The sequence below is a fragment of the Halichoerus grypus genome, chromosome 3, assembly GCF_964656455.1.
Source record: "Halichoerus grypus chromosome 3, mHalGry1.hap1.1, whole genome shotgun sequence".
NCBI lineage: Eukaryota > Metazoa > Chordata > Mammalia > Carnivora > Phocidae > Halichoerus > Halichoerus grypus.
In genome coordinates, this window is record NC_135714.1 from 159,745,914 (window position 1) to 159,756,342 (window position 10,429).

Consider the following 10,429-nt stretch of genomic DNA (forward strand, 5'->3'; position numbering starts at 1 on the left):
ATAGGGTCTAAACTTCCGTTGTGGGTCGGAGCTGGAATTTAGGGTGGGATCCTCTAGGGAAGAGGTGACAGAGACCGCGCGAGGGACTCCCCTTTTCCGCCCCCCTCACCTGGAGTGCCGGGCGGCCAATCCGCGCCGCGCCCCGGGTCCGGCGGCCAATGGGAAGGCAGCGCGGCGCGCTCCCCCAGGGCTATAAGTGCGCCGGGGCGGCGGAAAGTGAAAGTGGTGCGGACGCCGAGGACGCAGCTGACGCCGCCGGGCTGCAGCCGAGCCGCCGGGATGCTCAGGGCTCCCGAGCCGCGGCCGAGGGAGGCGGGGGCGGCCACCCAGTCCAAGCCGCTCACCTCCTTCCTCATCCAGGACATTCTGCGGGACGCCGCGGAGAGGCGCGGCGGCCACACGAGCAGCCCGCAGCCCCCGCGCCAGCCGGACCCGCGGCGAGACCAGGAGCCGGAGCCCGAGCGAGGAAGAGGCGGCGCTGGGGCGCCCGAGGACGAGTGGAGCCCCCGGCCCGGCACCGGGCAGGAGGCCGACGCGCCGGCGGAGAGCGAGCCAGGTGAGCCCGCGAGGCTGGGGCGGCCGGACTGGGCCAGGGTGCGGTCCCGAAGGAGGGGCGGGCCGGCCTGCGGGTTGCACCGGCGCGGGGGCGGGTCCAACGCAGGCCTCCCGGAGCTCCGGCTGCAGGGATGCGGGGCCCCACGGCGACAGGCCAAGGGACCTCACCGCCTCCCGCCGCGGGCGCGCCTCGGAAACTAACCCTGAGCCCCACCGTCAGGGTGGCGCAGGATTTGTCCTGGGCTGGACTCGCCGGGCACGGTGTTCTCTGCCTCGCGGGCTCTGGCGCCCGGGGCTCCCGAGCGAGCGCGCACGCGGCGCCCCCAGCCCCAGCGTCCCAAGACCCCGCCACGCGCTCCCAGCCACCGCGGGACCCTCGATCCGCGCCCGCCCCGCGCTACCTCTTGGCAGTTACAGTTACATATAACAAGTAACTGATCAGGGTTTGACAAGCGAAGATTCCTTGGCTTCCCAACTCCAAGGGCAGTAAAACTACATTTGGAAGGTTCCTCTGGCCTTCAGGAAATGTAACACCGTTAGAACATTTAGAATAGACTTCTTACCTTTCCTGTCACTTCGGATGAGGTATTCTAACGGCTTGTTTAGAAAAAAGGGGACTGAAGCCAGAGAATGAACTTGCCCTTAGCCTGCGTCGCCTCTCCTATAACACAAACCCTCTCCGGTCACCCAAAAGTTAACGCTGATGCCTTTGGGTCCTGCGTTACCAGCTGTCTGATTCCTGTGTCTTCCCTGCCTCGCTTCTCCCACCTCTTCTCAACGCACACATCCAGGACCCTGGTTAATGCTCCTGGACGATATAGCAGGAAGCTCTACCACTAACGGCTTCTAACTTTGGGTTCTTGATGACTGTTAGAAAACTAATACATAATATACATATTCACTCACTCCCCACTCAGGAGAGTTCCTTAGTCATGTGAAAAAAGTGAAATGTATCCAAGATGACAGTGGGCTGTTTGTTCACTCACCGAAGAGATAAGGGTGGATTGAATTCTGTTCTCTTCCCTCTAACATGTAACCTTTTCCTTCCCATCCGTCCTTCTTCTCCCTTCTCCTTTCCAGATAGACACTTTGAGACTTATCTGATGGACTGTGAAAACAGTGCAGGCTCCTTACCAAGCCTTCCGCAAACCTCGAAACAGCCGCAGAAGCGCTCCCGTGCTGCTTTCTCCCACACTCAGGTCATTGAGTTAGAGAGGAAGTTCAGCCACCAGAAGTATCTGTCAGCCCCTGAAAGGGCTCACCTGGCCAAGAACCTCAAGCTCACTGAGACCCAAGTGAAAATATGGTTCCAGAACAGACGCTATAAGACCAAGCGAAAGCAGCTCACCTCGGACCTGGGAGACCTGGAGAAGCACTCCTCCCTGCCGGCTCTGAAAGAGGAGGGCTTGTCCCAGGCCTCTCTCATCTCCATGCATAACAGCTACCCTTACTACCCCTACCTGTACTGCTTGGGAGGCTGGAACCCACCTTTCTGGTAGTGCCAGCTCAGGTGACAATCATGAGTGGTCAAATATTGTCTTCCCTGGGTTTGCGTCTTTGGAGGTTTTGCAAAAGGGGCCAGGCTCAGGGAGGACTGGGGAGCAAGAGACGTGCATACTGACCGTGTTGGAGGTTTGCATCGACATCCCAGATTCTTCACTGGTGAGCCAATGAAAGATATGGGACAGTGAATAATATCCAAATAGATCCCCCAACACATGATGTGGGACGTTTTTTGCTCTTTGAGACCTCCGCCAAGTGGGGAGGGATAGTCAAGTGCTGTTTCTAGCACTTCCTGTGATTTCATATGAGCTGTCCCCATCACTCCTGAGGATGCCGTTTCCACTCCATCCTCTTGTGTAACTGAACATCAGCCTTGAAACTGCAAACCTGAAGGGGAAAAGGATGATCAAGACGAGGGTGTCACCTCCCGAATTACACTTAAGTTCCAAAACCTCTCATTGACCTTGGAATACGACCAAGGTTCCTCTCTGTCCCCATAAGAGAGTGGAAGACAGAGGCTCAAAGAGAAGCCTGTCATGCTCAGCACGGACCTGCATGGGATTTGAAGATGGGTACGAGGAGGTAAAAATATAAGCTGCTGCTTCTTCCTTTTTAAATAACACACCAACCTAAGTATTTCCAGGGTGGCCCAAGCAGAACGCGAAGCACTCACTGTGGTTTTAGGACAAGCTGTATAAACAGAAATGTACTGCAAGGGGTGGGCCTGGGACAGAAGACTCTCCACATGTCGGACAACGGCCTGAGGAGGAGCCTCTGCACTGCGGCTGGGCAGTGGGGGGGCGGGGGGGGCATTACATTTTTTGTTAATAAAGATAAAAAAAAAGCCTCCTCTGGACCTTTTTGCCCTGGGCCTGAGAATTAGAATGAGTAGTTTCCTGGAGTTTTCAGGCTGTAATTCATACTACACCATGATAGATCACATACTTCTCTCCTATAAACTCCTGCCTTCCCTCCTTTTATTTTTTGTTCCTTTTCCACAACGATCACCCACCAAAGGGCTTCTCTGCAGCCCAGACTTTTAGTCTGGCTGCACCTAACATACGCCTTCCTTATTTAGCCTGAGATCTGGTCTTTTTTTTTTTTTTTCCCCAAAGCTTTATCTCTCCTGGGTTAAAAAAAAAAAAAAGAAAAAAAGTAGGGTAGGGGGAAGATCCTGAATTGGCTAAAAGACATGCATTTTTTTTTTAAACTAGCAATTCTTATATTTTTTTTTCTTTAAAAACATACATTAAATCCCAAATCCTATTTAAAGACTTGACAGCTCGAAAAGGTCACTGCTGCTTTTATAAGACTTTCTGGTGGCTCTGTTGTTACAGTTCAAAGTCTGACAACCCTCTGGGATCCCTGCAGGCAGAGGAGTTAAGAGGTATCGGGCTTTCACACACAAGGAGAACACAGGGCAAAATGAAGGGTTGGGCGCCATTGAGCTGTCCAGTGGAAATGCAGGGTTCATGGCCAGGACACGGAGAAAAGGCAGCCGGGGCTTCGGGGAGCTGGGTCCCTGGCTGCAAGCTGAGGGGGCTGATAGCACTTTGCCAGCGGGGGCTAAGGAAAAGGAAACCGTTTTCAAAACACATTACTGTGGCGTCCGTCACCAAACAGCGAAACTGTCCAAATACTTCGGGAGCTGTATTTAATGCCTATAAAAAGTGGGTCCCCCAAACGAGTCACCTAGTGACTTCAGTGAGAATGGGAAGAGGGCCAAGGAGAAACCTGGCCATGCTTCTGTTTCTACCTGATTGTCTCAGGTGACCTAGCAGAGGGGAGACGTCAGAGTAGAAGAAGCCAGTTATTAATGAGGTACCCCGAGGCCTGGAAATCTCTTGATCCCACTACTTAATTCTGTTTAGTGAGAAACCATTCAATTTCCTCCTATTAAAAGGGGGCGATTTACTGTTGGTGGCAAAACTGCCTGAGTTGATAGAAAGTTGGCCCGTTTCACCCCATTTTCTGCCGTTTGGGCTCCACATTGAAATACTGTTAAACGCTCGGCTGCTGACAAGCACCAGGGGCGCAGACAGCAGACTGGCCCAGATTGCTTGCTTCTGCTCACAAGGTTTTGAAGAGAAGCATCCAGTGCCCACTCCCCGCTCGGTACCCTTTCTCTCCCACTCTCTTTCCACTGGCTGTTCTCCAAGTATTAAAACATTTTACTGTGATGTGTATCGTGTTGCAAAAAAAAAAAAAAGACTTTGTTTAAAATTATTTGGTCTATGAATCCATCTTGCTCTCCCTCCATTGGAGCTAGTTACTCCCCCATCTCTGTCTGGGTATCCGATGGGTGAACTGGAGCGTGCCCCTGACCACCTCAGACAGCCTGTTGCCCTTCCATAAGTCAGTTTGGATTCTCCACCTGCATAACAAACTGCTCCAGTCTGCAACGTGAAAGCCTGTGACTTGAAGTTGAGTAAAGTACCCCAACCAAACTTTATTTTTCTAAGTATTTTTGGCAATATATGAGTGTTTTTAAAATAAAGTACTATGACTTTATTAGACATATTTGCATATGGGTTTTTGTTTCTTAAACGCTGCATGCTTTTGAGCTTACCTATTTCTGATTACCGTGTTCTCCCTCACTCAGCCTGCCTGACAAATCTAAGGAGACCAAATAGTCAAAAGCAGTAGCTTAGCCAGTGGCAAATGATGGTCATTCTTTTATAAATGCACTACCCCCCCCCCCAACTCCCATTCCTGGTAAATCTGTGGAGGGGGAAAAAATTTCTGCCTTCAGTTTAAAAATCATCTGCTCCAGCTCCAGCCCTTTTGTTTAAATAGAGAACATCGGGTATTTCCATGTATTTCTGGAAGCCCCTGAAGGGAACATGGAGAGCACAGCAATACTTCTAAAATTCCCCTTGCAGGGGCACCTGGGTGGCTCAATCAGTTAAGCAAATGACTCTTGGTTTTCGGCTCAGGTCATGATCGCAGGATCCTGGGATCAGCTGAGTCTGATTCTGTGCTCAGTGGGGAGTCTGCTTGAAGATTCTCTCCCTCTGCCCCACCCCGCACTTATTAGCGCGCCCGCTCTCTCTTTCAAATCTTTAAAAAATTTTTTAAAAATAAAATAAAATTTCCGTTTCACCTCCCACCAGCCCCTCCCACTACAACCCTCCCCTGGCTCTCTGGTTCATGTATCTCCCTGGAAATGTCACCTTCATTTAGGGCGGATAGACCTCTTGGAAGCAACATCTTTGAATTCACTTGATTCACCAAGTATTGCAAATAGGTTTAAAATAAAACATAGGGATGTCTGGGTGGCTCAGTTGGTTAAGCATTTGCCTTCAGCTCAGGTCATGATCCTGGGGTCCTAGGATCGAGTCCCACATCGGGCTCCCTGCTCAGCGGGGAGCCTGCTTCTCCCTCTCCCGCTCCCACTGCTTGTGCTCGTGCTCTCTCTGTCAAATAAATAAATAAATTCAAAAAATAAAAATAAAAAATAAATAAAATATATGGGGCGCCTGAATGGCTCAGTTGGTTAAGTGTCTGTCGTCAGCTCAGGTCATTAACCCTGGGGGCCTGGGATCGGGCCCCGAATCGGGCTCCCTGCTCAGCAGAGTCTGCTTCTCCCCTTCTCTCTCCTGCCTCTCCCCCTGGCTCATGCTCACACACACTCTCTCTCTAAAATAAATAAAATCTTTAAAAAATAAAATATATAAATAACACATCCTTCATCTGCCTGCACTTAAACCTTCATTAAATCCCACAAGGAGAATGTCTCATGCACCTGATTACTTGAGAGAATTGATGCCTGCCCCCCACCCACCAATCCTTCAAGGAAATAGAAGCTTAAAGAGTAAGGTGCTTACTCTAGGTAAAACATATCGTAATTTCAAAGTTTGCTCTAATCCTTTAAGTACATTGTACACACAGGTGGGGCCTCCCCTAGCATGTTCACATCATGAGATTTAACTCTTTGCACAAATCCACAGCCATCCTCCCCTCCCCTGGAAGGCCATTAGCTCTCAAATTACAAAGGCTCTTGCAGTAAATTAACAGATGCGGATTTTTTTTTAACCATTAAAAGTAACTAATCCAGGAAATAAAACAAAAATGTCTCATCTCTAGAGAACGTTCTCTGCCTCCTCTTCTTTGTCGCTTTTCCAACTTTCCCTCAGTATCTCTACTATAATCTCACACCCGTCCGCTTCCAGCAACTCTGCTGAGCATGCCACATGTTTGTGGTATCTGGAATTCCTTGGCGATCTATCTCTCAAGTTATTTCAGGTGCAAATTGCTAGCGTCACTAGCTTTGTCACGGTGGTCCCATTGGTCCCCCCCAGGCCCCCTTAGGAAGGCCAGAGCTTCCAGAAGGGGAAATGAACGTCAGAGAGTACACCTGACCAAAACGTGTTCCTTCTAACAACAGAGCAAGTCGTCTTTCTCAGGTGCTGTTCAGATCACACATCTTAAAGCTGGCCTCCGAGGTACCCGTGAAGAGCTAGTCGGTTAGCTGGGGTGCCCCGTGATGGAGAGTTTCGGGCAGAAGGTTTATTGAGAATGCACTCAGGAATACACCCAAGAGGAAGTGAGGACGGCAGAGTGAGGAAGCTGACCCACAGTGCTGTTGCGACTGAGGCCTCAGCCAATGCTTTTTTTTTTATTTTAAAGATTTTATTTCTTTATTTGAGAGAGAGAGAAAGAAAGAGAGAGTGCGTGAGAGCACGCACTCGTGCACGTGTGAGAGGGGGGAGGGGCAGTGGGGGAGGGAGAGAATCCTGGACAGACTCCTTGCTGAGCTCAGAGCCCCATGCCGGGCTAGATCTCATGACCCTGAGATCATGACTCTGGCCACACCAAGAGTCGGAGGCTCAACTGACTGAGCCACCCAGGCTCCCCTCACCCTTAAGAAGCTCCAAAGCCAATGTGTCCCAGATTGAGGCAAGAGGGTGGGCACTTGTTCCCAGCATCAGCCACTTCCTGAAAGCGGAGTGACCCTGGACAACGCAGTTGCCACTGAGAGACACAGGGTGAGTCATTAGCATCAGTATTCCCAGAAACTATGGGGGTGCATCTCTCTGAAACTGGGGGCTCAGTGGAACACTCCAGAATCCACTGTGAGACATGGGATCCTTTCCTGGGTCACTCTCAGAGCCAGAGTCACCACCACTCTTTGCAATGAGGAAATCCCAGTGGAAAGGGTTAGACAAGGCTGAGAAGCACCGAGTTCTCCACGGAGACATCCAGACTCGGCTTCTCCCGCAGCCATCACGAATGTGTCACCAGGGCTTGTTTTCAAAGCTGAGAGTTATTTACTGCCCAAGAAAAGGGCAGGAACGATAGTCCGGGGCCATGAAGAGCTCCTAGTTTAGTCACAGACTTGGCCTTCATGCAAACTTTCCCAGACAGACGACCCCATCAAAAGTCTGCAAGGAAAAGCAGAAGAATCTCAGTCTCCATACCGTGTCCTACTCTCACCTCTGCAAGGGCCCCAGATGCCACCTTGACTTACTTCCTGAGCTTGCTCCAGGCCTGAGATGGGGTTTAGGAGCGATTTAGGAGAGATCCCCATGTGGCCCCTTCTAACTGGGCAGGTACCACCTGTCCCCAGCCAATCCAGGGACGGGCATAGCCCTTATTGGGGAGATAATGGGGTACAGAGGAGGGGTGCTACAAAGTCCCGTTTTCTCCTTGGAATCACTGAAGAGACTTCTAGAAGTTTTTTAAAGGCCTAGAAATCCATGGTGGCGCCTGGGGAGTAAACGCTGATTTTGCTTTTGTGAAGGCAGCAGTCCAGCAGCACTGAGTCTCAAATACCGACATCCTCACGATCTCGGTTGCATCTGCTCCTTGGGCCCGTGGTTGTCAGCATCGGCCAACATGGTAGAACATCCTGGAAGTCTTTATAAAAATACCAGTGGCCCAGCCCTACTTCACACCAGTTGCACTGTAATCTCTGGAAGTAGGGCATCAATATTTTTGAACACCAATGTCCGAGGTTACAAACCACTTGCTTAAGTTCTTTTCAACTGGTTCCCCTCCTCAGCCTTACAGGTGCCAGGGCAAGAGAGAGCTGCCTGAAGGAGCCAGCCAGGAAGGGAAGAGCGGTTTGGGTTTTTGTTTTTGGGTTTGTTTTTTTTTTCTTGATCTTTCTTTTTACAGAGAACAGATGTTCAGCTTCTTCTTACTTTCTTCTGAAACCTCCTCCTCTTGGAATTTCTGACATCATCAAAAGGCCCTCCATAATCCGGGAAAGCCCAGCTCATTCCAGTTAATCCCTCACTCAAAGCCGGAGGGACCCGAACTGCCTGGGTGCTTGGCTCACCTGGTAATCCACAAGCACTTATGATCCATCTCCAGCCCAGGTCCACCCAGACTGACAGCACGCTCTGACTGCGCATGGAAGACAGGAAAGAAAATTCCAGCCTCGCCTCTTGCCAAGGAGCTTTCACCTGTCCTGGAAGCACAGAGCCTTATTCGTGCGCCGCGGGGAACAGCGGGTGTCATGTAACATCTGTCAACTAGCGTCACGCTTCCCTGACAACCCATCTATCAGGATTAAATAGTGTCTTAACACTGACATAACATTTACACTTCCTTCTGCCAAATTGGTAATATTAAGCTTTTTTTTAAAAAAGTGTGTGTGCGAGATGGGTAAGGTGGAGGATGGTTCAAGGGTGAGGGAAGGAACGTGCCTTGTGACAACACGGTTTTTGACTTTGCATGCCATAAATGCAGAGCTGGCGTCAGAACTCCAGTTCCAAGCCAGGAAAGCTTAAACTTGACCTAAACAACATCTGAAAATGGGAGTTTGGAAATGAGTTTTCTCTGTCGAGTTCTTTTATGGAGAAGAATGCAGGGAATATTCAGAACATGAACTTGGGGGGATGGGGAAGAGATGTTACTCTCTCATGGAAAAGTTTGGAATCTCTCCCTCACTCCATGCCGAGGGCTTGTTTATACTTAGATCCTTGATGATTTTTTTCCCCCCTTCGAGGAAGATCTGACTCATCAAAGGCTCATACGTGCAGGTTCTGTGCCTTGCAAAGTGAGGTGTGGAGTGGGTCCTGAGGATTGCCATGGGCAAAGGAGAGGCATTTCTCTGGCCGTAATTGCAAGGACCACAGCTTCCTGCAACCAGACCGGGCATAATGGAGATGGAGATGGCGGCAGGGGAGGCTTCTGAGTGGAATGAAAGAAGTGAGACACTCACAGGGGTGGCAGACTTTTCTTTTGTCGCTCCTTCATGAAATGTACACGTCGACAGGGCAAATTGGTGATGGAAGCTCAGGACGAGGGTGACCTCAGCGTGACCCACGCAAGTGATTTCTCTGGGTTTCAATTTTCCTTACCTTATTAATAGGTAGGTGAGACCTACTGTCAAAGTGTAAAATGCATCAAGAAATTCCACCTGAAGGAACCCTTCAGATAGAGAAGGGAACGGGAGCGGGGAGGGGGTGACGGCGTGCGCGAGGAAAGACACATGGCAGACTTCAGTGGTACGACTGTCAAAGTGCTGCAGCCCCTTATTTCCAGAATCCCGACTCCAGAAATGCCTTCTAGACCTTGACTTAAATTGTGTGCCCTGTTGCTGAGCTGTTGCTTTTTTTCCTTCTGAGCCAGTTCAACGGCATGTGAAGAGCAAAGGCGAAAGGGGGAGGGACGGCAAAGAGTGGGAATTGGCGGGGAGGCACTGGACGGGTAGTTTTCCACGGCCTGTGGAAGCATCGTCCTGCATGTGTGAGCTCCCCACCCCTCTCGTTGGCTCCTGGTTGACCCCAGAGTGGAGAGATGGCTCCACGTCCTAGAGATGAGGTTTTATTGCAGAGACGGACTGGGAGCATGTCAACTTTGGCATCACGAAGGAACAAACCTGGACCCAGATCTGAGGAAAGGTGTTCTCATTACAACCCAAGAAGGTTTTATAAAAGCTTGTGTAGGCACACACCCCGGAGTAGCAGGATGGGTTTCCACACAAATAGGGCCAGCTTCCCACACAGAGGAGCAGCTTGGTGGAGAAATGAGGCACATGCTACAACAGAAAGCCCTGGGAAAGGACTTGAGAAAGCTAGCTGACCATAAGCCCCTAAAAACCAGAACGAATTTGATCTTGGGCGGCAACCAAAAATATATTGTGTCCAGGGCAATGGAGCTAAGCATACCTCCTTACTCTGTGCTGAACTGAGAGAAGTTTGACACTGACCAAGTATATGTCTGCCGAGTGGATGAACAAATGAATGAGTCCAGACTTCACCCAGAGTACTAGGTTTGGTTCTGAGGCCCTACTTTGAGGTAAACTGTAGCCAGTTCAGAAAAGCATAATTGAGATGATAGAAGGGTTTGAAATGTCACATGAAGAGGAGTTAAGGAAAGTAAGAATATTTAACCTGGAAGAGGGAAGTCAGGGCCAGGG

General features: G+C 50.4%; 1 protein-coding gene across 1 annotated transcript; it reads left to right on the forward strand.

Moving 5' to 3' along the window:
• Window positions 1-243: 243 nt before the first annotated feature.
• Window positions 244-2,843, forward strand: NKX3-1 (NK3 homeobox 1). The gene is made up of 2 exons (XM_036075079.2): window positions 244-556; window positions 1,636-2,843. Exons 1-2 carry the CDS (start codon window positions 280-282, stop codon window positions 2,052-2,054), a joined length of 696 nt encoding a protein of 231 aa, XP_035930972.2. The 5' UTR covers window positions 244-279; the 3' UTR covers window positions 2,055-2,843.
• The last annotated feature ends 7,586 nt before the right edge of the window (window positions 2,844-10,429 follow it).